Source organism: Leptonychotes weddellii, chromosome 1 (assembly GCF_054177405.1).
Source record: "Leptonychotes weddellii isolate Sample4059 chromosome 1, ASM5417740v2, whole genome shotgun sequence".
Classification (NCBI taxonomy): Eukaryota; Metazoa; Chordata; class Mammalia; order Carnivora; family Phocidae; genus Leptonychotes; species Leptonychotes weddellii.
This window is the reverse complement of record NC_138369.1, coordinates 139603521-139631515: the sequence shown is the minus strand read 5'-3', so window position 1 is coordinate 139631515 and position 27995 is coordinate 139603521. Positions and strand designations below refer to the sequence as shown.

General features: G+C 37.3%; 1 protein-coding gene and 1 non-coding gene across 3 annotated transcripts; both read right to left on the bottom strand.

The window, feature by feature from the left end:
• Positions 1-7: 7 nt before the first annotated feature.
• NAA50 (N-alpha-acetyltransferase 50, NatE catalytic subunit) lies at positions 8-27960 on the bottom strand. Of its 2 annotated transcripts, none has more exons than XM_031034439.2 (5): positions 27649-27960; positions 5069-5202; positions 4529-4648; positions 4036-4102; positions 8-3027 (listed from the first exon to the last, which is right to left on the bottom strand). In XM_031034439.2, the coding sequence occupies exons 1-5, from the start codon at positions 27654-27656 to the stop codon at positions 2850-2852; spliced, it is 507 nt and encodes a 168-aa protein (XP_030890299.1). In that variant the 5' UTR covers positions 27657-27960; the 3' UTR covers positions 8-2849. The 2 variants fall into 2 exon arrangements, with proteins under 2 accessions (XP_030890299.1, XP_006739301.1); XM_006739238.3 differs by having other exon boundaries at positions 5069-5205; positions 27649-27959.
• Positions 11730-11832, bottom strand: LOC115942935 (U6 spliceosomal RNA). The gene has a single exon (XR_004077508.1). It is a non-coding gene; the product is annotated as a U6 spliceosomal RNA (small nuclear RNA).
• Positions 27961-27995: the final 35 nt, after the last annotated feature.

Here is a 27995-nt window from a genome sequence, read left to right as displayed (position 1 = left end):
TCATAGATTACTACCAGAACATCACATAAGTTTATTTCAGATGTAACAGCAATGTTAAAATCAACAAGTTTAATTTTTAACTGCACCAAGTAAACTTAGCCATTTAAGTATTTTTAAGTTATTCCCTCCAAAAAACTGAGGGAGCTTTTCTTTTCCACCCCACAAACCATGGTTTCCCAATAGTTCTATTTTTGGAGGACTTTCAATTGATGAGTAAACTGCTTTGGGGATATTTTAGAACTTCTTTCCCCAAATGAAAACTAGTCTGGACAAATTATATATTGCATAGATTTCTCTGGAGATTCTTTTCTTTAGAACCTAAATGCAATTACCATAAGGATAATTTTTACTTATTTGCCCTATAGTAAAAACTATCTGTCCTAAAAAATACGATGGATATATCCTCTGATCTTCCAGTTAATTGTTTTACCTCAACAATTTTTATGTTCCAAAATAACCAACTCAACATGGGACATTACTTGAGTCTTTACTGACTCACAGGCATGTGAACTAGTGCCCAGCTTCTACATCCTCCTCTTCCTTAAATGGATGGAATTACTTAATACAAGTTTGATGTAGGACAATTAACCCTTTCCAAACAAGTCTGATGTATGACAAACCTTTTCAAACATACAATTTAGGTAAAGTCATTGTCTACCGTGGAAAAAGAAACTATAATGATAGGGAGCCTACATACTCAATTCAAAATTTAATTTTTTTCCCCTCCTTAAATAACATGTACTTAATTGTCATGAGGCAGCTATTCAGTTTTCAATAACCACACTTACGGATACATTCATAGGACTGATTAGATAGTCCTGGTGAAATGGTTATAGAAATAGAGGCAGTGTCATCTCAGAAAACTCACTTATATATCAAAATCTATTCTGATATCTGGAAGTTTACAAAAAGGCTGAATTCTTCAAACTAAGTATGCCTTCTGTAACTCAAGCACTCTTCTCTTGGCAAGAGCAAGCTGAAGCTTATCCATGAAGGTAAAGGTGCTTAATGCTAACTTTTTTTCTAAGCTTGTATTTGGACTGCTGAAGAAACTGATGCCCAAGAAACCAGCATGGTCTTTCTACATTTTTACTATCTTAAGATTCAAATCCTATAAACTCATTCAACTATCTTCCTTTTCCTGTATTACTCTTGGCACTCAATTAAGACTGCTGAAGTCTATTGTACTTTGTACTTTCACATTCTCAAAAAAGATTATAAAATGTGCATAAACATTGTGTAAAATAATTTTGTCATTTAACATATTTGGAGAGATGAGATTTCTATTGCCAGAATTTACATAAGGATAAATATTATGAGTCAAACTTCCTTTTAAAGTCAAATGACAAGAAAATTCAAGCCCCGTGCATTGTTTTAAAGTCTAATGAGAACATTTCATGGGCCACCAGTATTGGCAATCTAGAAAATTTTAAATATTGGATAAGGGGCTATGGAGGAAAACATGAAAATTTCAGATGTCTCCTATCTTACAGAAAGTTATCAACCTGTCCAAACCACTCCCTATGTGCCAGAAAATGATCTGGCATAAACCAGTCCCATCAGTAGAGGAGGTCACAGTGACATTTACGTTATTAACACTTCTGAACTTCTACTTTTCCAAGAACGGAAGCAATATGTTTAACAGTTCCCCCTCCCCCAAATCCTTAAACTCATTATCACAGGCACAGAAAATAAGCAAATCTGGGATGTTCTCCAACAGATAAGCAGTAGCACAGCTATGTTATTCTCAAAAATACTGTCTAGATATTCTTTCTTATATAATCAAATGCTCCGTGGCCATGCTTTTAACAGTCTACATTAGCTAACATTAAATGCACTTATTGTGCCACGAGTCCATCTAAGCTTCCTTTTAGGTTTTTTTTAATATGTCCAAGAGATAATACCTGCTTCAGGTTTATCTTTAGGGGTATTGACCTATAAGGACATCAACTCCCATTTTTAAGGTTAGACTAACTATTGTGGGTTTACTGAAGAAAAAGGACAGGAAAAAAAGTAAATCACAACAAACCTCTTTAGGTCAGTTAAAGGCCATATCTCTAGCTGGGATATTAAAAAAAATTAATCTCACCAGCCACACTCTAAAAGTTAATGCCACTAATAACAATCAACAGCAGGAAAAATAAACCTGCTAACAACCAGTCCACTCATTAGCAAAAAGCAGTTTAACTCAAATACTGAGACCAAAGTAAAACACTACCTACCCAAACTGTCCCACCCACCCTCAGCGAGGAAGAAAGAAATAACTGCTTAAAAAAACAAAATAAGCTTAGTACTTCTTACAAGGATAACAATGGTCCAACTCCTGAGACAACACTCAGAAGGACAAAAGGTGGAGTGAAGGCAATGTCTAGGGATTAGTATCCCACAGTCTTGAAAAACCCAAAGTACCACAAACACACTACACTTGTCTTTGAATTAGAGAACAAGATATTGCTGCTGTTTCTTTCTGTCTTCTGGTATATACAACATTTTGTAGGCTCTGCCCTTCAATGTGAAAGCAGGACGTTAAAAAAAAAAAAAAAAAATTGACACTGACACCCAAATTTTTGGGACCATATATATCTTAACTGTGAAACCAAACAGATCTATACCTCCTCCTTCCTACAATCAAACCACCTCACAAAAATAAGAAAACTAAAACAATCCAAACATGATTAATTTTAAAGTCCTTGGAAGTATTAAACCTTTTTTAGAGGAAAGAAAAAGAAAGAAAGGAGGACAAACAAGAACAAGATGGGAGGGGGAAAAGAAAGAGGGGGGGGAAAAATCAATGGGCCTCTCTTTTATTTGGCGACAAGCAAGTGCAAGAAAGTTCATTTCTAATTTGTTCAGTTGTCTGTCTTTTGCACATCTGCATTCTGGCCAGAAGGGACTTTGAGGTTTTTCTGCAACACATGAGCATCTGCTGGCTCTATCCTCTTATAGTAGTTCTTCTTTGTCTCAATAATCTCAAAGCCAAACTTCCTGTAGAAGTCAATTGCCGACTCATTGCTGATCTGGACATGCCTGAGACATAGGAGAGTATCAGAAAAAAGAAAAAAAAGATTTCATCAGGTTTTGTGTATTCTCCACAAATAGTTTCAAAGTGGTCAGAGCTGGAATACCGCACACAATTGTTAGATTCTCCTCATAATTACTAACAATCAACAAAGATTAGGTATTCATCTCAGAAAAACCTATTACATTTGCAAGACAGCTGGCTGAGGTTAGGAGGCTCAGAAATAGTGTTTACTCTTAAAATCAACAAGGGCAAAGTACCCTCGCAAGCATAACATTTTTCACTGCAAGGGGAGAAAAGATTCAAGTAATTAAAAATGGGTAAATAACCACAGGGATGATCAAAGACCATATTAACACATGCAGAAAAAAAGATGACAGAAAAATAACATAACTGGGGTCTAAATGCCTGAATATATCCTCTCTGATTTATAAAAAACATGCTATATTTTGAAATAAATAATTTGAGCTTTCTCAATTACTCTTCAAAATAGCATTATATAATTTAATCTCTCCCACTGCCAACGTTAAAATGAGAATAATCTCCCATATTATAAAAAATCCATAGTTGCAATCTAACCTTGGCTCTTAATCTGAGTTCTATAATATTAATACTATATTAATATAATATCAGCTAGGTACTCTCTGATTTTGATTATTAAACTCTATTTACTAATGAACATATCACTGAGAACCTTAAACAAAACCCAGAGAACAGCATGAGAAAAGTATTATTAATGTTACGAATTCTTCAATTCTGAAGACTTCAGTTTTAATCTTGGTTTAATCTCTGTGACTTTGGAGCTCCCACCCCAACATGATAAAGCAGAATGAGAATGTTTTATCTCAGATTCCTTATCTATTATTGAAACAAAACAAAACTTCATAACCACTACTTCCATGGTTTTTCCAAAAAACAATGAAGTAAGTAACCAGATTTTAAAGTTCCTAGTAAAGATTTCTATTGCCAATTTATTAAATTCTTTAGATAAGTACATTAAATATCATTTCACTTACAGATAGATGTTGTCAAAAGTGCCATCTTTTTCACAGATGTTTAAGACATGATTTAACATTTTAGTTCCTATTAACAAGACAAAGAACAAATAAGTAATTTCATAAAAATCAATCTTTACGTTACACATCTAATTGCCATCTTAACACTTATTGCGTCCTACTAGAATTTGAGGTAAACACAAGACAACCTGATTTTTGAAAATTTTGTTCTTTCCCTATATTATCTACATATGTTTAAAACTCGTAGCAGAAAAGCAACCTTTATATACAAGCCCTTCCATGTAAACGGAACAGAAAAAGCAAAAGGGACACTGATAACAAATCTACACAGGGTTTCCAGTTGAAATATGTTAATAAAGTTATTTTCCACCTTATATAATTCAGTAACTCTTTCCCAATATTCCCAAAAGAAATGGTTTGACTCACTAGGTCAGAAACAGTAACAATGTATTTATGCTTCTTTAAACAAATAAAAAAACACAAATAATTTTACCTATTCCTAGCCTTCGGTATGGTGCCAGACATCCTAGTGTCATGATGTAAAGTCTCTTCTGATTCTGTGAATGATCCACCCTACAGCATACTGCACCTACTGCAATATCATTGAAATAGGCTGCCATGGAAAATATAAAAATATAAAGCTCAAAGACAGAATAACACATTTTATTCAATCTTCCTCCCCCTCTGTAAGAACTAAATTATTGCTATTGGCAATACATTTTATCAGCTACTATGAATATCAATAGCTTCAAAAATTTCCTACTTCTTTTTAGGGATTTAAATCCCTTCTAGAGTAAACACAAATATGTGAAAACAAAGGCACACACTGAATTAGAGAAGATATTTAGCATTTCCTTTTAAAATTCAAATATTGTCTTGGTTTCTCTGAGATTTTTCTCAGAATCTGAATCACCCCCATTTCCTACGTTGTAAAACAAGGAGATTTAATTAGTTAACTCTGCTCTAATATCAAAAACTAGGGTCAAGAACACAAACAAACAAATGAAGGGGGAGGGAAAAAACCATATTATACCAAGTTTTGCTAGCTCGCCAACCTCCAGCACATCCTTGTAGAACTTGTCATTGTAGCTGACTGGAAAGATGACCTGGTTTAATCTCTTCAACTGTTTAATATTGTGTGGTGTCACATCTCCCAGCTCGATCCGGCTACTGGAACAAACCAAAATGTACTCAATAAAATATAATCAGCTTCATTTGTTAAGATGAGCGTATTTAGAAGAGTACCAAGTCTTTTTTACATGACTGATAAATCTAACCTTTCATAGTGACTTTATACTCCTAGAAAGACTACCATTTATAAGATTCTGCCAGCCATTCCATCCAGATTCAATCTGTAGCTTTCATACAACTATATACATTTACAGATAAATACAGTAAAAGACAATTACTAAGAAGGCCAGACTAATATTCTATATAAATGCCAAAAATTTCCTTGTAATTTACAGTTCAGAAAAATTTAGACATCTATTACTGATCAAAAGGACTGATGATACCAAATGTTGGCAAGGGGGTGGCAAATGGGAATGGTGAAAATGTAAACAGGCAGTATCTCTGGAAGACAATATAGTACTACATATCAAAAAGCCTGAAAGGTCCATCTCCTTTATGGAAGTAATCCTACTCTAGAAATTTATTCTGAAAAAATAATCCAAACAGGCAAAAGTTATGTATATTCTATTAACTGAGCTAGGAACAACCTGCAACAGTCATATGGGGTGGTATTCGAAATCCAGATTCCTGGACCTCACCCTACTTTCAGAGGCAGAATCTCTGGCAATGAAAACAAAGGAATCCACATGGGGAGGGTGTTTGAAAACTACTTATCAAGAATGCAACAGTAGTATTTCTAAAATAACATGTAATCAAAACAATTGGTTCCATGGGAAAAGGAATTAAGGCTAAAAAGATTCAGACTCACAGTAACAAAGCTGTGTTGCCTCTAGGCCATCAACAAAAGGATTTTTTTAATAGCTCAAGTCAATATCACTACCATAAACTGAAGGACAAATCTGAATACCACTAGCACTATCATTAGTAGAGTTGCTTACATACATTATTGGCCTTCTTAAAAATCACAACAGTAGATGATAAAATCCTTTAAAGATCAAATCAAAATAAAAATGAGTTGAAAAAATAACCTGATGCCATCCAAGTACCTAGAAAATGTGGGTCCTACTCACTGGGTGCTAGGTGCTAGTTCCAGATAACAATGGCATTAGTCAATAGCAGGGAAATGCAAACACCACACCCTAATTAATCATTTACCTCATATGCATATAGGTTTTGAAAACTCTGTTGGAGGGACACCTGCGTGGCTCAGCTGGTTAAGCATCTGCCTTCAGCTCAGATCCTGATCCCAGCCTCCTGGGATCGAGTCCCACACCGGGCTCCTTGCTCAGCAGGGAGTCTGCTTCTCCCTCTGCCTGCTCTGCCTGCCACTCCCCCTGCTTGTGCTCTCTGACAAATAAATCTTTTTCCTTTTTTGAGATTTTATTTATTTGACAGAAACACAGCGAGAGGGAACACAAGCAGGGGGAGTGGGAGAGGGAGAAGCTGGCTTCCTGTTGAGCAGAGAGCCCGATGTGGGGCTCGATCCCAGGACCCTGGGATCATGACCTGAGCCGAAGGCAGACATTTAACGACTGACTGAGCCACCCAGGAGCCCCAAATAAATAAGATCTTAAAAAAAAAAAAAAAAAAAAAAACCCTGTTGGAGAAATGACTAAATGAGAATGTTAATCATCACTTTTATAATGGTAAAAAAGAAAAACCTAAGTGTCCGCAATAGGAACTGGTTAAATAAAGCATGCATGACACATTTATATTATTAGCACAGAAACACTGATATATTGTTTTATGTGTGTGTGTGGGGGAAACACATTCTAAATATACATATGTAATACATAAATATATAAAATAGCTTTTCTTAATATACAGAAAAAATGCTGTAAACCATATATAAAAAATGTGTGATCAGAACTGGTTAGCGCCTGGCTGGCTCAGTTCAGTAGAACATGAGATTCTTGATCTCAGGGTTTTAAGTTTGAGCCCCACGTTGGGTGAAGAGATTACTTAAATATACAATCTTTAAAATAATAGTAATAAAAGAATGGTGGGTAATTTTAAAAACAGTATTCTCTGAAATGTTATAATTTAGATTATTAGAAAACAGAATATAGACCATAATGCTCATTTGGAACTTTAGCCTACCTCCTTCAATTATTTCATTTTTATGCTGTTTTTTATTACTTACTGTAACCAACCACCCTTGCATATCTTGCATATTTTCTTAAAATCTGAGCACAGTTTCTTAGTAGCCACACAAATCCTTAAGATGCAAACATCATCATAAAAAATATAGAGATTTGTTATATTTTCTTCCAATTTCCAGACACATTAAGTAAATATGGGTAAATACAGCCTCTCCTAAATATTTCACAACTAAAATGAATTCTTTTTGTGAGATTCAGGTCCTCTTTAACTAGGTTTTATCTCACTCATAGAACAACTCCTCTATTCATTAAAGCAGACCCTGGCTTTCTCTTCTTTAAGGCTGAAGTAAATAACATTTTACCCAAAACTTTTTTCTGATTAAAACTTACTTAGGCTCATTTACCCACCATCTACCACTCACAGACCTTTTATTAGCAGATACAGTTATACTGTAAAATACAGGGAACGTGGGGTGCCTGGGTGGCAGAGTCGGTTAAGCGTCTGACTCTTGGTTTCTGCTCAGGTCGGTATTTCAGGGTCATGAGATCAAGCCCTGCGTCAGGCTCTCTGCTCAGTGCAGAGTCCACCTAAGAGTCTCTCCCTTTCCTTTGGCCCCTCCACCCCTCTGAAATAAATAAATCTTGAAAACAAAAAAAAAGTACAGGGATCACATCTCACCTACACTGTGTTCTTTTCTTTAGAAAAAGGATTCCTACCATTTAATTAATATATCACCTCACATTTTTTTTTTAAGAACACTTATGTTCTACTCTCTCAGCAATTTTCAATTATATGCATTAGATCCTCAGACCTTATTCATTTTACAGGTGAAAATTTGTACCTTTTTACCAACTTCTCCCTATTCCCCGCACCCTGGCAACCACTTATCTACTCCGTTTCTATGAGTTTGACTTTTTTATTTTTAGATTTCACATATAAGTGATACCATGCAGTGTTTGTCTTTGTCTGGCTTATTTCATTTAGCATAATGCTACTCTTTAACTGAGTACAGCACTCCAAATTTGGTACAGTAACATATTTTAAATATATGGCATTTATTGATTATATTTAGAGCACAGTATTTAAAAATTATCCATTGCAATTAAAAAAGAGTCAGACGCTGTATTTTAAAAGTCACTGAAAAACTAAATTATGAAGTCTAATCGTAAACAACAATAAAGAAAAACTTAACCTAGGAAGTCAAGCTTCTAAATTATAAGTGAAAGAACATGAGTTTTTAAAAAGTTTAAGAATGATTTCCAGGTGTGGCACTTGACTGGCTCAGTTGGAAGAGCATGCAACTCTTTATCTTGAGTTTGAGCCCCACACTGGGTGCAGAGATTACTTAAAAATAAATAAAAACTGGGGCGCCTGGGTGGCTCAGTCGGTTAAGCAGCTGCCTTCAGCTCGGGTCGTGATCCTGGAGTCCCGGGATCAAGTCCCGCATCGGGCTCCCTGCTCAGCGGGGAGTCTGCTTCTCCCTCTGACCCTCCCCTCTCTCGTGCTCTCTGTCTCATTCTCTCTCTCAAATAAATAAATAAAAATCTTAAAAATAAATAAATAAAAACTAAAAAAAAAAAGATTTCTAGGTAATTGCCAGGCTTCAAGTATCTTTATAACTTTTAAAAGGATAATAACCAGGTATTTCTTAACTTCATACAAAAGGAAAAGGTGGTTATGGCTCAATGTGCTAGATTAAATCTAATAAAAATTAACTACTAAAAAAGTTTCCATTAGAGTAGGTAGATCAAGCCTAAATACAGAACACTGCATTAAATCATTAGGGAATAGGCAGCTTAATCTTTCCCTGCTCAATTAAAAAAAATACATGTCTTGATTAAAAAAAAAAAGCCCATCACCATAGAAATGACTTAGGAAGTGAAAATATTCTGTAAGACCATTACCAGAAATGTTTGATGTATACAGTCTTCCTATATTTTTCTACGCATATATATACATACATATTTCAAAACAGAATTGGGATACTATGAGTATTATTTGGTAGCTGTTTAAGAAATCTCTATTAAACATAACTTTGTCAGCAAAATTCACCTTAAATACAGTTTAACTTTCACGAACATGATATGTCTGATTGAAATGAATACTTCTGTGGTCTTGATCACTTAGCTCTTATTTTAAAATGTGGATATTCAAAATATATCAGAGTAATAGCAACTTATAAATATAATTTAGCAAAGAACGTGTAGTATCAAAGGTATAGAGTGCTATATAGAAATGTCAAGAAAATGAGAACATGATTGTAAACAACCAACAAGCTTTTAGAAGTTAAAAGAACTTTTAAAGTAAGTCAAAAGGAATTCCAAAAAACCCCTAGGAATTCCAAAATCTCCATTAGAAAATTAAATAGAGTGTCCAAGAGTTCTATCTGTGAATCTATAATTTTCTAAAGTTCTTATGAACATAATAGTTGCCTATTCAAAAGCATAAATCAGGTATTTCAATAAATATTTGAACACCTATTTGCTAACACCTGGAATGCAAAGGAGTTTATACCTACTAGGAAATACAGTGTCTCAGTGTGTATATTTATTACACATATATGTGAATATATATACATATAATACGTATATTATACATAATATATATAAAATACGTCTTAGTAATAGCACATGCACACAAAGTAGAAAAACAGTACTAGAATGAAAGTGATCCTGGGAACAGATGTGAAGGGTGACTAAGAGTTTGTTTTGTGGGAAGGCAAGAAATGAAAATTTTTTTTAAAGATTTTATTTATTTGACAGAGAGAGAGAGCACAAGCAGGGGGAGCAGCAGAGGGAGAGGGAGAAGCAGGCTCTCTGCTGTGCAGAGACTGTTCACAACGTCTCCTCCAAAAACCACAAACCCACTGTGGAAAGAGCAGTCAGCTGGCCATCAGAGCTACCAATCCCAATGCCAGGCTGCACAGTGAAGAAAATGAATGTAGACAGTTTATACGCACATTGCATTTGTGTTAATAAAACCATAAAACTACAAAAAAAGGTGTACTTTGTGTAAATATGGAAGCTGAGACTGGAGAGGAAGAACACCAATTTTATGAGGGGCTTGCACATCAAGATGGTACTTGGCTGTCTTCTCTAGCTACACTTATTCTCTTGGTTGACCTCAATCTCATAATCTTACCGCTTTAATGTTGCCATCTTCGAACTCTGTCTCTAGCTTAGAAATCACTCTTAAACTCCAGAGGATCTGTAGTAGACAATTCAAATTAAACATACCCAAAACTAGATCTCTGATCCCCCTCCCCCAAAATCTGCTTCACCTGCAACTTTCTCTGTTGATAGCCTCTCCATCCTTGACTGCAGGTTACTCTCTTACCTTATTTATTTAAGATTTTTTTATTTATTCATTTGAGACACAGAGACAGAGAGAGAGAGCATGAGCAGGGAGAGAGGCAGAGGGAGAGGGAGAAGCAGGCTCCCCGCTGAGCAGGATGCTGGGATCATGACCCGAGCCGAAGGCAGACGCTTAACCATCTGAGCCACCCAGGCGCCCCGACCTACCTCCTTTATTTAAATGATACCTCAAGAAAGATTATTTTGAGAAATCAGTTTTTCTTTCTTTGTAATATTCCTGACAGGCTTTCTTATCAATCAGGATTATGTTTGGCCTTGAACAAAGTTTGGAAGTGTTCCTTCTTACTCCTCAGTTTTGTCAATGTTTGCTTCATGTATTTCCAAGTTATATTAAGCGCATAACTATTTGGGACTGTTATAAGTTGATAAATTGGTCCTTTTATTTTTTTTTTTATTAAAGATTTTATTTATTTATTTGAGACAGAGAGAATGAGATACAGAGAGCAGGAGAGGGAGGAGGGTCAGAGGGAGAAGCAGACTCCCTGCTGAGCAGGGAGCCCGATGCGGGACTCGATCCCGGGACTCCAGGATCATGACCTGAGCCGAAGGCAGTCGCTCAACCGAGCCACCCAGGCGCCCCCTTTTATCCTTTTGAAATGTCCTTCTTTTTGCCATAATATTCCGTCTTAAAATCTACTTTGTTCAATACATACTGTTTTCTTCTACTCAACATGTATCTTTTACCATCAATTACTTTCAACTCTTCTATGTCCTTGTAATTTAAAGTGTCTTTTGTAAACAGCATATACTTAAGTCTTGTTCCTCTAATCTGACAACGGGAGTATTTTTTAAATTACACAATTCTTTATTTTAAATATTATGCAATGTTCAAGTATTACTTTTATTTATTAAAATACCACGAGGGGCGCCTGGGTGGCTCAGTCGGTTGAGTGAATGACTCTTGATTTGGTTTTGGCTCAGGTCAGGATCTCAGAGTTGTGGGATGAGTCCTGCTTTTGGACTCGCGCTCAGTGCAGTCTCCTTAGCCCTATCCCCCCATCCCCTCTGACCCTCCAAAGGCACACGGGCTCTCTTTTAAATGAATGATTGGATGAATGAAATCTTCAAAATAAAAATAAAAAAAATAAAATAGCATTATAGAAAAAGGGGGAAAATGTCATCACATTGAGTCATGCTAATCTTCTCTGTGTCATTCCAATTTTAGTATATATGCTGCCAAAGCAAGCACTGACAATTGGAGCATTTGGTCTGTCCAGACTTAATATAATTATTGATATAGTCTATTCAAGTCCACCAGCTTGCAAATTTTCTATATGTACTCTTAGTTGTTCCTTTATTTTCCAAGCCTTTTCTGGGGGATCAATTTTCACTCTTAGCTTTTAAAAAAGTATTTTAAAGTTTACATAAAATTAAATTCACTTTTCTTAGTGTATAGTTCTGAGTTTTGACAAACATATGTAACAATAACTATCAAGATTTAGATCAAGATACAGAATGGTTCCATCACCCCAAAAATCTCCCTCATGACCCTCCGTAGAGTTTCAACTCTAACACCACTCCCAGGCAACCATTAATCTGTTTTCTGTTCCCCATATCTTTGCTTTTCAAGAATGTCACATAAATGGAATCACATAATACATAGCCATTTGCTTGGCTTCCTTCATTCAACATAATGCCTTTGAGATTTACCACACTGTTGTATCAACAGTTCTTTCCTTGTTATTGCTGAGTAGTATTCCATAGTATGGATATACCAGTTTACCCTTTTGTTGAAAGGCATTTGGGTCTACATACACATTTCTCTACAGGTTCTTGTGTGAACATAAGTTTTTAAAATTTCTCTTAAGAGAGGTAATGCTGGGCGTAAATATATGAGAGTTCCAGTTGTTCTGCATTCAGCATTTGGCACTGTCAACCCTTAAAAATTTATGCCATTCTAACAGGTGTGTAGTGAATGGTTTTAATTTGCATGTCCCTAAATACCAAATGATGTTGAGCATGCTTTCCTTTATTTCTCTGCCTTCATATAACTTCTTTGGTAAAGGAGCTATTCAAATATTTTGCCCATTTAAAACAAACTGGGTTCTCTAACTGGGTTGTAAGTGTATTATGGATACATGTCCTTTGTAAGCTAGTATACTGCAAATAATCTGAGGCCCCTTCCCACTTTTTACATTCCATTTATTTTTCTCTTAAATAGCCTTATGGTATAATTATGCACCATAAAATTCATTTAAATGTATAATTCAATGACTTTTAGACTATTTACAGAGTTGTACAACCATCACCTCAATTCAGCCTTAGAACATTCACATCATACCCCCAAAATCCCTTGTGCAAATCTAAAGTAAATCCCTTTTCCTACCCAAAGTCAGCCACTAAATCTACTTTCTACATATTTGCTTTTTCTGGACATTTCATATACATAGAAAAAATGTGATCTTTTACACTACTACACTTCTTTCATGCAGCATAATGTTTCTGAGGTTCATCCATGATGTAATGTGTCAGCAGTTGAACAATATTCCACTGTAAGGATATACCACATTTTGTTTATCCATTCACCATCTGATGGGCATTTTAACAGTACTATATTCATGGCCATTATAAATAATGCTGTTATGAATATTGCATGTAAGTCTGTGTGTGGACATAAGCTTTAGTTTTTCTCTGGTAGATACCTAGAAGTGGGATTGCTGGGCTGTATGGTAAATATGCTTTTTAAAGAAACCACCTTTTGTAGGTAGAATAATGGCCCCAAAGGATGTCCATGTTCCAATCCCAAGAATCTTTAATACATTATTTTACATGGAAAATGCACTTTGCAAGATATGATTAAGACCTTGAGATGGGAAGATTAACCAGGACTATCTGGGTGGGCCCAATGTAATCAAAGAGGTCCTTAACGGTCAGAGAAGAGAATAGGACAAAAGAAGCAGAAACAAGAGATTTAAGATGCTACACTGCAAGCTTTGAAGATTAAGGACTACGAAACAAGGAATACACGTGGCCTTATAGAAGCTGAAAAGGCAAGGAAACGGATTCTCATCTAGAACCTCTAGAAGAAACATAATCTTGTTGTATTAGTTTCCTAGTGCTGCTTTAAGGAATTACCACTGAGTGGCTTAAAACAGCAATTTATTCTCTGGAGGCTGGGAGTTCAAAATCAGGTCAGCAGGGCCATGCTCTCTGAATCTGGAGTAGAATCCTTCCTTGCCTCTGCCAGCTCCTGGTGGCCTCAGATATTTCTTGGCTTGAGGCAATAACAAGTCTAATTCTTGCCTCCATTTTCACTTAGTGTTCTGATTGTGTACCCCCTTTCCTCTTCCTGTAAGGACACTAGTTATTGTATTTAAAGCCCTCTCTAATCGAGCATGACCATCTTTTTTTTTTTTTAAAGATTTTATTTATTTATTTGACAGAGAGAGACATACAGCGAGAGAGGGAACACAAGCAGGGGCAGTGGGAGAGGGAGAAGCAGGCTTCCCACGGAGCAGGGAGCCTGATGCGGACCTCGATTCCAGGACCCTGGGATCACAACCTGAGCCGAAGGCAGACGCCCAACGACTGAGCCACCCAGGCGCCCCTAGCATGACCATCTTAATTACATCGCAAAGACCCTATTTCTTTCTTTCAAGATTTTATTTATTTATTTGAGAGAGCATGAACAGAAGAGAGGGGAGGGGCAGGAGGAGAGGGAAAAGGAGGCTCCCCACCGAGCAGGAAGCCCAATGCATGGCTCGATCCCAGGACCCTCGGATCATGACCTGAGCCACTTAACTGACTGAGCCACCCAGGTGCCCTGAAAAGACCCTATTTCTAAATAAGGTCATGTGCTGAAGTTCCAAGTAGACATGAATTTTTCTTCGGGGGGGTGGGGTACTACTTAAAATCACTATACCTACCAACACCTTGATTTTAACTCAGTAAAACCCATTTCAGATTTTTGATCATAAGAACTAAGGTAATAATTTGTTTTTAAGCAATTAAGTTTGTATTATTTTGTTATAGCAGTAATGGAAAACTGGTACATTGCTAAACTGTTTTCCAAAGTGGCTGAACCATTTGCATTCCTACCAACAATGCATTAAGTTTTTCTACATCTTCACCAACACTTTAAAAAAGATTTATTTATTTAGGGGCGTCTGGGTGGCTCAGTCTTTAGGCGTCTGCCTTCGGCTCAGGTCATGATCCCAGGGCCCTGGGATTGAGCCCCGCATCGGGCTCCCTGCTCCACGGGAAGCCTGCTTCTCCTTCTCCCACTCCCCCTGCTTGTGTTCCTGCTCTCGCTCTCTGTCAAATAAATAAATAAATAAAATCTTAAAAAAAAAAAAGATTTATTTATTTATTTGAGAAAGTGTGTGCGTGAGAGAGCAGGGGGAGGGTCAGAGGGAGAGAGACTCTCAAGCAGACTCCCCGCTGAGTGAGGAGACCAATGTGGGGCTCGATCCCAAGACCCTGAGATCATGACCTGAGCCACAACCAAGAGTTGGATGCTTAACCAGACTGAGGCACCAGGCACCCCTCACCAACACTTTTTATTGTCTATTTATGCCATTTTAGTGGTATGAAGTGATAATCTCATTGGATGTGCATTTCTCTAATGACTAATAATGCTGAGCATCCTTCTGGATGGTTATTAGCCAACTGTCCATCTTTGATAAAATGCCTAAGTTTTTTGCCCATGGTCTAGGCCTGAGAATAAACTGAAAATTTTTACAGTAACTAATAAGAATTCCCATTTTTATATTGGACTGCTTATTTTATTGAGTCGTAAGGAGTTCTTTATATATTCTGGATACAAATTCTTTATCAGATATATAATTTGCAACTATTTTCACCCAATTTTTGGCTTGCCTTTTCATTCTAACAGTGTACCATACTAATGTAAACTGTTACTAATAGCAGAAACTGGAATTCTCTGTACCATCTTCACAAATTAAATCTAAAAACTATAAAACTATTCTAAAGTAAGTTTGTTGGGGTGTCTGAGTGGCTCAGTCAGTTAAGCGTCTGCCTTCACCTCAGGTCATGATCCCGGGGTCCTGGGATTGAGCCCTGCTTCAGGCTCCCTGCTCAATGGGGAGCCTGCTTATCCCTCTCCTTCTGCCCCTCCCCCATTTATGCCCCTCCCCCCTCGCTATCTCTATAATAAAATGTTAAAAAAAATAAAGTAAGTTTGTTTTTTAAAAAAGGAGAAACTGTCAGATTAAGAGGTGATGAGACATTTCAGCCAATTAAAATGTGTGGAAGACCTTTTTGGATTTTAATTTGAAGAAGACATAAGACAAATAAGAAAAAGCAAATAGACTGGGTATCAGATCATAAGATATTAGGTATAACAGTATTACAGTAACTTTTTTTTTTAAAGTCATCCATGATAAAGACTCATACTGTATTATTTACAGATAGAATGGGATAGTACTTCAAGAATTTCCTTTGAAGTACTCCAGCAAAAAAGGAAAAAGGGAAAGTACTGATCAGGCAAAGACAAAAGAATATGAGAATTAATACTACCTATTGGAATTGAATGCACTGAGGGCTCAATGCACTATTTACTTTTATAGGTGTTTGAAAATTTCCATAACAAAAAATAAACATACATTACTTATTTACATAAGGAACTACAAGCTGTAGCACTTTGTATTTATGTTAAGTTTTACAGCAACTTTGGCTATAAAAGAACAAAGCATGCTATTTTTGATACTAAAACTCATGGCAGAAAGCACTTGATGCCTGACTTACTCTCGACCATTTGAAAAAACAGTAAAAGGCAAAAATTTCAAATCTTTAACAAACCACAACCCCTCAATTTCCAGCTGTACCAAGCCTTCAGTTTGCAGAAAAGAAACTGAATAAGAGCTGGATAAGAATGAGCCTTCCGTTCTGGTACAGACCTCCTCCTCTAAATTCGTCAATCTTAGGATAGCCTGTTACATAGTCTTTGCCTTTGGTATAAATGGCCACATGTCCTGACACTTTTTTTCCATTAAAACTACTGTCAAACACGTTTTAGGTAAAATGATCATTTAAAAAATTATTTACATAATGTAGTTTAAATGCTACCTAATGTGACTGGAAGCAATGTTGGCGTTAAATAGATAAAAACAATTAGATAGTAGGGGGAATGCATCTAGAGTTTTTACATTAATTTAACTCGTAAGAATTCCCTTTTGTAACCCATCACTTTGAGAGTTATTTCCTGAAATACAAATACTGCATAATATATATCCTCTATGTGAACAGATCACATTACCAAGAAAATCATAGTGAATTAGAACATCTAAAACACAGCTACTAAAACAAACACTTGAATTTTAGGGGTAAACAAACGGGAGCCCACAAAGAAGTCCAAGAAACAATTTTCAAGAGACTAGGGAAAAAGTCTAGAGAAGCAGTGTCACAAAATCCAAGAATGGATTCCAAACCTGCCTATACACCAGAATTACTTTGCCAGTTAAAAACTCAGATTTCCACATCCCACTGTGGAATCTTTAATAATTAAGGGTTCTTAAGTTAACCACACAAGTTTAGCATCCACCTAAATTAATTAACTTCCCACTGCCTATATTAAACTTCCAAGAATTCTGGTAAGGGAAAGAGAGGCTAAAGATGGGCATAGAGAAGTGGATTTCATATAAAATGTTAAATCATTTTCCCTATGTAAATGACACGGTATATATGCTATAGCTTTAATGTTTGTGACATAGCTAGTATTGAGAGCTAGTCTCAATTTCAAATCAGCCTGACTCTTGAAACCTGGTTATTAATCACTACACTGTTTACTTACTTCAGATAAGATTTCAATGTAATTTATTCTTTTTTAAAGATTTATTTATTTATTTAGAAAGAGAACACGCACAAGCAGCGGGAGAGAGAGAATCCCAGGCAGACTCCTCGCTGAGCGCACAGTCCTACATGGGGCTTGAGCTCACAACCCTGAGGTCAAGACCTGAGCCAAAATCAAGAGTCAGATGCTTAAATGACTGAGCCTCGCGGGCGCCCCACATTTCAGTGTAATTTAACAACATAAACTATCTTAATTGATCAATTTAGGACCTCTACTCTGTAGATAAGCCCCAAATTCCTGGACTAAAAGTCAAATCTGCTACATCTATTAGACGCAACAGTTTCTTGTTTTTAAGTTGGTTGCTAATATTTAAATCAGAAGCTTTTACATAAAGCCTACATTTCTGCTCTTTTTTGTACTCACTTATCTTGGCACCAGTTTACAACTCTAACTATAAAAAACTGAATACAGTAGTAATTAAAGAAACTAAATTATTCTCTTGGCTCAAGTAAATTCATGTGACGTCATTTTTTTCTTGTTTTTCCAATCTATAACAAACCCCAATGTTTCTTCATACCAAAGATTTTAGAATAAGGATCTAAAATGGGAAAACTGATATAACAAAAGTGCCCATGTATACCCAAGTTTTTAGATCTGAACACGGCTACTTGCCCCCTACTTTATAGAGCCCATTAGTTATTTATATCAGCACCACAAGATTAATCTATTAGTCAAATCTCATATCTTCGTGCTTAGAATATGGTAGAAAACCTTTACCTGTGGCTTAAAACAAGCACTGTGATACAATAACACATATTAAGTATTTAACACAGCAACATCAGATAATAAGCACTCAAATGTTTTTAGCTATTAAAGGTAATGTCAATTATGCCCAAAATTATAAACAAAATTTAGTGGCAATATTCTGAAGGGCCACAAGATGGAGGTATGACTACACAAAAGTATGTCTTTCTCTACAAAGTCTGAAGTTACACTGCAAAAAGAGAAAATGAAATACTGTATAAAGTTTAAAGTCTAACCATTTTTATTTTAAGTGAGTATTAAGTACACCTTTGCACAAAATGTTAACTGCTTCGTTACTTCTTGTGCAGACTGTTTATCTGGAAGGAACCTTAGAAGCCACTGGGTCCATTCCTCTTCTTTTCAGATGATGGAGCTGAAACCCAGAGAGATGTACCTATGGTTATACAGCCATTTATTAATAAAGCCAGAACCAGGCCTATGTCTACAAATTTCCATTACAGTTCAAGATCAGCCATACATAGGACTCCCCTCAAAGGAGTCATCTTTACTCAAGGTTATTAAGAGAGAGAAATACCAAACCGGGAACATTTATATAAGATGTACTAATGATAAAGGGGATTTGTATAAAACTTAAAAAAAAAAGTATTTTAGCAAGGATCTAAGTATGTCCATGGTCCTTTGATAAAAAATTCCAAGGGGCTTAGGGCAGGTAATTTTTTCTTAGCTAGCAGTAATCTGGTTCTAAACTCTTGCCTTCAAGTAAATTACATGAAAGAGTGATTCCTCTAAAGTATAAATTCCTTCAACTTAAAAGTTAAGTCCGCTGAGAATTTATCAAAGCACAGCTTAAATACTAATTGCTCATGAGGCCTTAAACTGTCATCCTGCTGAGATTTCCACCTCATCTGAACTATATTATACTGTTTGTACCCTTCCAAGGCACAGCACCTCTGTGCTGCTGTAAGCATTTATTTTTATATCTTACCTCTTCTACTGAACTACAAGACTTAGGGCAGGACCTCAAATATTTCAAGGAACTGATGAATTACTTCCAATAAGTCCAAGAATCTCTAGGCCCTTAATTTAACTGATGGGCTCTCTCTCATCTCATCTAGATTTTAGGGTTTCTCAATCCTAGTACTACTGATATTCTGGGCTGGATAATTCTTTGTGAAGGGCTTTCTGGAGCACTGTAGGATATTTAGCATCATCTCTAGCCTCTACCCACTAAATGCCCCACCCCACTGTGACAACCCAAAATGCCTCCAGACATTATCAGTTAACCAGGGATGGGAAATGTGACCCTGGTTGACTATCACTGTTCTAGAGATTTAGCAGGTATCAAAAAAGTGATGGTGGGTGGATTAGTTCTGCAAGCTGTATGAGTGCAAGTATCAGGTGTCCAAAACTTTCAGCAATTACTTGCTTGGGTACAAGAAGTGCTAAACACACACCAGATATAATCTACTTAAGGTTATAACCTAAAAATAATCAAGTAATTCTCTGAAAAAATTTTCCACGGCCATCCATATGTTCAATTAGAGCTCCTTCCCAGCTACGGCTTTTCCCTTACTACCACCTAAATGTTGCTTTTACTTCCAAGTCTCTGAATCCAAGCACGTATCTTCCAACTGCTTACTAGTTATCTCTACAGGAATCTCACATTCAACACATTGAAAAATGAACTCACCATCCTCCACAGGAAGTTAGAACAGCTACCTCTATCCTCTATCTTTATGAATAGTCCCATCACCCATATAAAAATCTAGTTTTATATGTATTCTTACATCCCATTTTAATCCCTGTTAATTCTGCTCCCCAAATATCTTCATAACCTGTTCCTATACCCCTTCTCTAAGCAGTATGCTTCAGACCATCATTTCAACACAAATTCTAATAGTCTAATGAAGGGGAAAAATACTAGAGTCAAGGAGACAAAGCCATCACAATGCAGTCAGAATCATCTTTTGAAAACACAAATGTGATCACTTTACTTCTAATGCTTAAGATCTTTCAACAGCTGCACATAACCTACCAAATGAAATCTGAATAGCACTGCATAAAAAGTCCTCTTCACCTAGCTGTGGCCACTGGTCTAGCCTTCTCTCTCTCTCCCACCTTATTTTTTGGCCATATAAAACTTCAAAAATTCCAGAACCCACCAAACTTTCTTTCCTTCTTGGTTCACCTCTGTACAATGTTACTTCATTAGTAGACTAAAGATATTAAACCTATAGATACATTAGTAGATTATGGTTGCTTTCCTAGAGCTATAGTAAGGATTACATGAGAATTTATTGCCTGGAGGAGATGTACTAGGTAGCTATAAAAAGTAAAAGGGCCATGAGGCGGGAAGGATGGGAGAGCAGGTCTCAAAAGGCAGACACAAAAGCAAAATGAAGAAAGCAGCATTAAAGAGAACAGTTCAAATATGATTCCAAAGTTTTGTTTCTTGGTATCATAAAAAGTTATGAGACAAGGGATGGCAAACATGTGACCCACATGCCACAGCAGTCATGGTAGATATTAATAACCAATGACATCACTCTTTTTTTTTTTGTTTGGCAATCTGAGAACTCATCAAAGCTATCAGCAGATTAAATACTGATTGATTAAATACTATCAACAGATTAAAACAGGCACATGAATTTCAACTTTTGGCTGTTCCTGTTCAGGTTTAAGCTGTTCTTTCTAAAGACAAAGAAACCAAGGCCCAGAGGTAAAAAAAAAACTATTAGTGACCCTACTGCTAACCATTATTAGTGGCACATTGAACTACAAAATGTGGCTGCTTTTAATTCAATGCTTTTTGTTTTAAAGTGAGTCTCCTTTAGGAAGATAAATTATGTTGGGGAGTCTGGGTGGCTCAGTCTGTTAAGTGTCCGACTCTTGATTTCAGCTGGGGGTCAAGATCTCATCAGGGTGCTGAGTTTGAGCCCTGCTTCTGCTTGTCCCTCTCCCTCCCCCTCTGTCCTTCCCCCAACTTGTGTGCATGTTCTCTCTCTCTCAAATAAATATATAAGATCTTAAAAAAAAGATAAATTATGCTATGAATAATAATCTACATGGACAGGCAGGGAGGTAATCCAAGTGTATCTTTAAATATACTTCAGTTTTCTGGAAAGAGAAATAAATCTTTAAAATGCTCCTAAGTACAATTCTCCTTGCTTAACCTAGTTTATAACAAGTTCCATCTGTAAAAAATTTTTTCTCATGAGCTGGGTCCTAAACTGGCACCACTCTGACAATATTTGCTAATTCAAATGTCTCAACCCCATTTTCTAAAGAACATTAACTTTGGTTGTTTTGCAATTTGAAGTTTAAACACACTCAATATCCAAATTAAAAAGTGGTAAGTTACACAAGTAACAGGTAAGTCACAAACATACAAATGGCCAGTAAAAGTGGGAAACGTCCAACTTCACTAAGTAATCAAATTAACAGTAACAAAAAAAGGTGGGGGGGAGAAATACAATTCATCATCTAATCAGCAAAGTAAAACTAGAGTTAGGCTATTATGTGAATATGTCCTCAAACCCAACTTGTAAAGAAACTGTTATTTCTACCATTTTACAAATGCTCAATGTATGCCACTCATTCCAGAAGAAGGTAATTTATACCACCAATGGCTGAAATGGCAGCTATAATGTCTTCCTTCACTTCCTTAAGGTTTTTTCAAGTGTCCCTCCCCTTCCCCATCAGCCCTTGAAGAAAAGGGCACTCTCATACACTGTTGGCAGTATGAACTGCTACTATCTTTCTAGAGGTCAACTGGCAACAAATATCAGAGATTTAAAAATACCAGTACCTTCTGATCCAAAAAATTCACTTCTAGGGAATTATCCAAAAGAAATAAGGATGTGTGTCAAGTAGTTTTATAAACAAGCATTCACTGCAGCACTATCGAGGACTGAGAAAAGCCTCTGGACTTAGAAAACAAGGTTTTCCATTAACAGCTTCAGCAATGATAGAGGCTGAATACAGGTCACACTTGCTCAGGAAAGGCAAATGGATACTCCCAATTATCCCTTCTCCATCATGACAAGGTGACTGGATTACAATATTTTAATCTAAAACCAAGAGTGGCCTCAGAATCCTTCATCACAGAGGTATACAACCAGCCACACACTATCTGTTGGCCCACAAACTACACATCAACTATTTAGAAACACCATCTAAAATTGGATCCTAAGGAAAGAAATGTTTTACACAAACTTTCTTTTTCAGGGTCTAGCACAGCACTGTCCAAAATACAATTCGAGTCACATAAGTAATTTTAAAATTTCTAGTATCTACATTAACAAGGCAAGAAGAAACAGATGAAATCATTTCAACGTGCAATCAAAGTAAAAATTAATTTCACTTTTCAAAAAAGTCCTTTTTTCATACTAAGTCTTTTTGAAGTTTATTTACTTATTTTTGGTAATCTCTACATCCAACATGGGGCTTAACTCACAACCCTGAGATCAAGAGTCACGTGCTCTTCTGAGTCAGCCAGGCACCCCCATACCAAGTCTTTTTAAAATCCAGTGTGTATTACACCGCAAATCTCAATTCAGATGCTAATTTTCCTTGGAAATATTGATCTATATTCACATTTCACAAACTTTATAGATTCACCTATCCAGGTTGTTTTAAACATACTTGAAAATTGTCCAACAACTGACTTTGAGTAGTTTCTAAAATTAAAATTTTAATTAAAATTCAGTTTCTCAGTAACACAAGCCACATTTCAACTGCTCAACAGCCTACTGTAGCTAGTCATTACTGTATTGCACAGGACAGGACTAACATTTTTCCAATAAGTTAGGTAATGAATGTATATAGGAACTGATGGAAGAGATCAAATCAAGAGAAAGTACTGTTCACTATGGGACAATTACATAGTTTTGTAGTTATAATACATACAATTTTCATTTCTGTGATGAAAAGGAAGTTTCTATTGGTTACACCTGGTATTTTAATGGTTTCTGTAGGTTGTCCTTAAAAAAAAAAAAGGACAACCATTTAAATAATTGAGAAGTTGTATCTTTTCATATGGCACAAAGCTGGAAGCCATAGCTAATATGTGTACGAGAAAATCAGAAGTCAAAAGGATTTCCACAGGCCAAAATGGAAAACATAAGCAAAGTGAAATTTTTTTTTTTTAAAGATTTTATTTATTTATTTATTTTGACAGAGAGAGACACAGCGAGAGAGGGAACACAAGCAGGGGGAGTGGGAGAGGGAGAAGCAGGCCTCCCGCGGAGCAGGGAGCCCGATGTGGGACTCAATCCCAGGACCCTGGGATCATGACCTGAGCCGAAGGCAGACGCTTAACGACTGAGCCACCCAGGCGCCCCGGAAGATAATGCTTTATATGGATAACCTTTAAAAATCTTTTTCAACCCCAAAATTCATGATTATTCTTTGTTCAGAACTTTACCAACAGTTGTACACAATTTTTGGAAAAAAATCACAACACTGATGGCAACACAGCATTAGTCACCAATGCACACATGTGTATTGGTAGCAGATCTTTCTAAATTATATAATGATTTTATTTACAGACAGATACAAACATCTGATTTTATGATTTATGGTGTAGTTGTACCTGATCATTTACATATTGAAATAAATATCTTATTATAGTTTACTTTTATTTCTCCCTTATGTTGGTTACACCATTATACTGACTTTCTAAAAAATTGTGGCACGGGTAGGTTATATTTTATGTGAATTCGTCTCAACAAAGCAAGGGAATATTACAAAGTATTTTAAAATACAGTATCTCAATCCACATCCCACAAATGACCGGCTTCATAGGAGGAGTATGAATTCGAGGTTTACAAAAGTTAGTGAATTCTCCTTCAGCCTCTCTGCCTGTCCCCTCTACAAAAACAGCAGTACAACCTTAAAAAAAAAACAAAAAAACCACCTGTTTTACCGAAGTATAGAATATGTATGGTAAAGAGCACAAATCTTGTTCACAGCTCATTGACTTTTTTACATATGTATACATCTATGCAATCGATACCCAAAGTAAAGTTAGAGAATATTTCTAGCACTTCAGAAAACTCTCTTGTGCTCCTTCCCAGTCCATATGCTGTCAGAGGTAACCATACTTCAACATAGATTCTTTTGACTGCAGAATCTCCTATTTTGAACTGCACCATTCTATATATTGTATATATTATTATCTACTTCCCCATCTTTACTTTACATGTATTCATATTTTGTTAAGGACTTTTTCTTTTTTTTAAGTAAGCTCCTCACCCAGCATAGATCCCAATATGGTGCCGAACTCCCAACCAGATCAAAACCCAAGCTGAGATCCAGAGCCAGAAGCTCAACAGACTGAGCCACTCAGGCGCCGCTAAAGACACTTTTATTAGAACTAATTTATACCTCTTTGCTACAATTCAAAGCTATACGGATTCAGTTTTACTCTCTATTATACTAACTAGTTATATTGCCATCTCAGTCATGGCTGTGACTTCTTGCTTGAATATCACCTTCCCTAGAGAATAATAGATAAAAATTATCAGCTTACCATCCACAAATTCAACCTACAACATCCCTGGTCCATAAAAACAAGCAGCTTCAGTACAAAGGAAATAATATCTTGTAATATACCCTCAAGTTTCTCGACCATGCATATAAATACATGCAGTAATTAAAAACTGGTTATTTACTTACTATGGAGGAAAGGCAAATACATGCCAACACAATGGAATGTCCTACTGCTATTACCAACAAAAACAAAGTATAAATATGAAGAAAAATCAGATAAAGTTTTAAAAGTTTGAAAATGATAGGCAATACAGGCAATGACATAAAACATTTAAATAGACTGATTTAGAGTCAGAAGTTCTTCATGTTTCGAATTTTAGGTATTTCTATTCAACTTATAGAGTTAGCTCAATATACAGTAAAACACTTAGCAAATAAAATTTCATACAAAAATATATAATCAGGACCACGGTTTCATTTTCACAGGCCTTTACAAATCAAGAGTCAGGACTATAATGCTAACCACATTGTGCATGGTGATACAAATCTTTGAACTATAGGACCTTAGAATCTTTTTAAATAATGTCTATTGCCTTCATTTTTTCTGTGCCTTAAATATAAGACTTAGAAATGGAAAAAGTTTTGAAGTCCCATCTTACCTGGTAGTTCTTCATCCGGGATGTTAAAGGGACTATTCCTGTGAAACCATCTTAAAAGTTTACCATCAGGAACACAACTTAAGGGGTGCCTGGGTGGCTCAATCGGTTAAGCGGCTGCCTTCCGCTCAGGTCATGATCCCAGAGTCCTGGAATCGAGCCCCACATCTGGCTCCTTGCTCAGCGGGGAGCCTGCTTCTCCCTCTGCCTGCCTGCCCCTCCCCCTGCTTGTGCTTTCTCTCTCTCTCTCTCGTTCTGTGTCAAATAAATAAATAAATAAATCTTAAAAAAAAAAAAAAAAGGAACACAACTTTAAGTTTCCCATCATAAGTGATAGGAACTAGACTTAAAGACTCTTCATTTCGGGGATAGTTGCTGGCTTGCAGTAAAATTCAGTAACTATAAATTTCCTCTAGATTTGGCCAGTTACTCATTTCTGGGGATTTGCCACCATCCCCAGAATAATAAATCACCACTGTTACACATAAATCACCATTTTAAGTAAAAAGATAATGCCTCATGAGTGTATTAACTGAAGGTAGATTGTGAATAATACCACTGTTTGACCCCATTTCTATTGCCAAGTTAGGTATCAGAAAGAACATTACATGGTCTAGCAAGACTGAGCTAGACCAAAGATTTTGGATCTATACACCCAGAATAATTTCTTGGAAGTCCTCCTTTATAAATCCATGCAGTCTCAACTCGGGAACTATTCAGCCTCATTTTTAGTACTCTAACAGAACAAGATGAGAAGTATTGTGTGCCGATAAGAATAAAAAACGAGGGGCACCTGGGTGCCTAAGTCCATTAAGCGTCTGCCTTTGTCTGGGGTCATGGTCCCAGGGTCCTGAGATCCAGCCCCCCAGGGCTCCCTGCTCAGCAGGGAGTCTGTTTCTCCCTCTCCCCCCTGCTCCTGCTACCAAATAAATAAAACCTTTAAAAAAAAAAAAAAAAGAATAAAGGAGTAAGAGAAAGCACCCATGTTCAAGGGAAAAGAAAAATCTCACTAAATTATACTGGATCATAAATATAATAGCCAAACTTCCTAGATCATGATTCAAGTGCTACAAATACTTCTCATACCTCAATTAGTATCCTGATCAGAACTTCAGAACTTGATGTTTAATATAGTGCAGGTACTATGAAAATTTCACGATTTCTGAATTTAATGTAAAACACACAATTCAGCATTAGAATGAATTTCCAATATTTAAAGCAAAATCAGAGTAAGGAATCATGTACAGACCTAAGGCCAATTAACCCTTCTTGGACCTCTTCGACTCCAATCACATATACACACCGAGAGCCTTGTTTTAGGCAGCATGAGATTATTTCGAAGACTGACTTTTATTTCATCCTCAAAAGGCTGAACATTTTGACAGCCTTCACTAACTCAACACATAGTAACAATTCTTTAACTGACTTGCTATAATAGAAAAAAATTCAGCCATCTCAGAAAGCTTTTAACATTGATAAAAGGAGAGCTCCAAAACGGCTAAATTAGGAAATATTTTAAAACACTGTGTTATGTAATTAATATTTTAATAGTATATAATTTAATAGTATGGTGATAGCCAAATGGAAGTAGTTGAACCAAAATAATCCCTAATTTTATCCAAAAGGGAAACTGAAAAAATATTAATTTTGCTAATCACCTGAAAAAAGCTTCGCAGTAGTAATCAAGGACCCCCCACCCCCACAGCACAGGGGCAGTAGCAAACTACTGGAGCAATAGCTCCACCTACTGATCAACAATACTTCCTTAAACATTTTGGCACCCCAAGACTACAGAGCTCACGCTCTCTCCCCCTCCTCCACTCGCTCTGACCCAACCCAAATCCAGTTGAGTCACTAGCTCTTAATACTCATCTCCATGCTCTTTATTCCAATTCTTTCTCGCTCCAGAAGGTTCTGCACAACTCCCAAGTGTGAATAAGACTGAAAGGTGTCAAAGACCGCAGGTCCTAGGTTTGAGCATGGATCTGAAGAGGACAACCAGTCCACTCCAGTTGGAGTGGTGGGCCGGGGGTGGCTCAGCCGTCCGCTCCCGGGTAGGAGACCCAAGGCGCCTCACAAGAGCGTTTCCCTGTTGCCCCACTCAGCTGCTAGTCTCCGTTCAACCCACACTCGCCCCCGGGGCCGAAATCCTGGCTTCCCCGGGTCCTGCCTCTGCTGGCCCTTCAGCCCGCCAACAGCCCCGCGCCGAGCATCCGCCCCCTCCGTTGAACAGAGAGAAGCCCAGAAATCTCCCTCCGCCGGGTCTTCGCCCGGAGTCTCTCCCCGTCTTCGCAGCCCCTCTTCCCTGCCGGCCCGGCCCTGCCCGGCTGCCCTTCCTCACCCTTTCATCTTCCCCGCCTGCTGAGGCCGTTGTTACCACCGATATCAACGCCGTTGTCGTCGCCGCCCTGAGCTCTCCGCGCCCTCAGCTCGGGCCACTCAACCCCCACAAGCCGGCCTCCCCGCCTAGGGCAGGGAGCTGAGCGGGTGACGGAGGCCGCGAGAGTCAAGCGCAGCCCTGCGTCTCCGAAGGGGGCAGGGGTGTCTCCCGCCGCCGCGCTGTGCCGCCGCTTCTCCACACGTGCACACCGGGCAATCCACTCCCGCCCGCCGCAGCCGCCAGCCAGACCCGCCGCCGCGCTGTGACCTTTCACCCCGCCCCCTCTGCGCGCCGGCGCGCCGGCTGCC

Bases quoted from the DNA above. Each gene is read 5' to 3' on its own strand.
- NAA50 (XM_006739238.3), bottom strand. The intron at 4,649-5,068 runs GTATAATATGGT...TTTCCATGGCAG, and splicing joins TGGCGAGCTAGCAAAACTTG to CCTATTTCAATGATATTGCA. The intron at 4,103-4,528 runs GTAAAATTATTT...TCTTGTTAATAG, and splicing joins ATACCGAAGGCTAGGAATAG to GAACTAAAATGTTAAATCAT.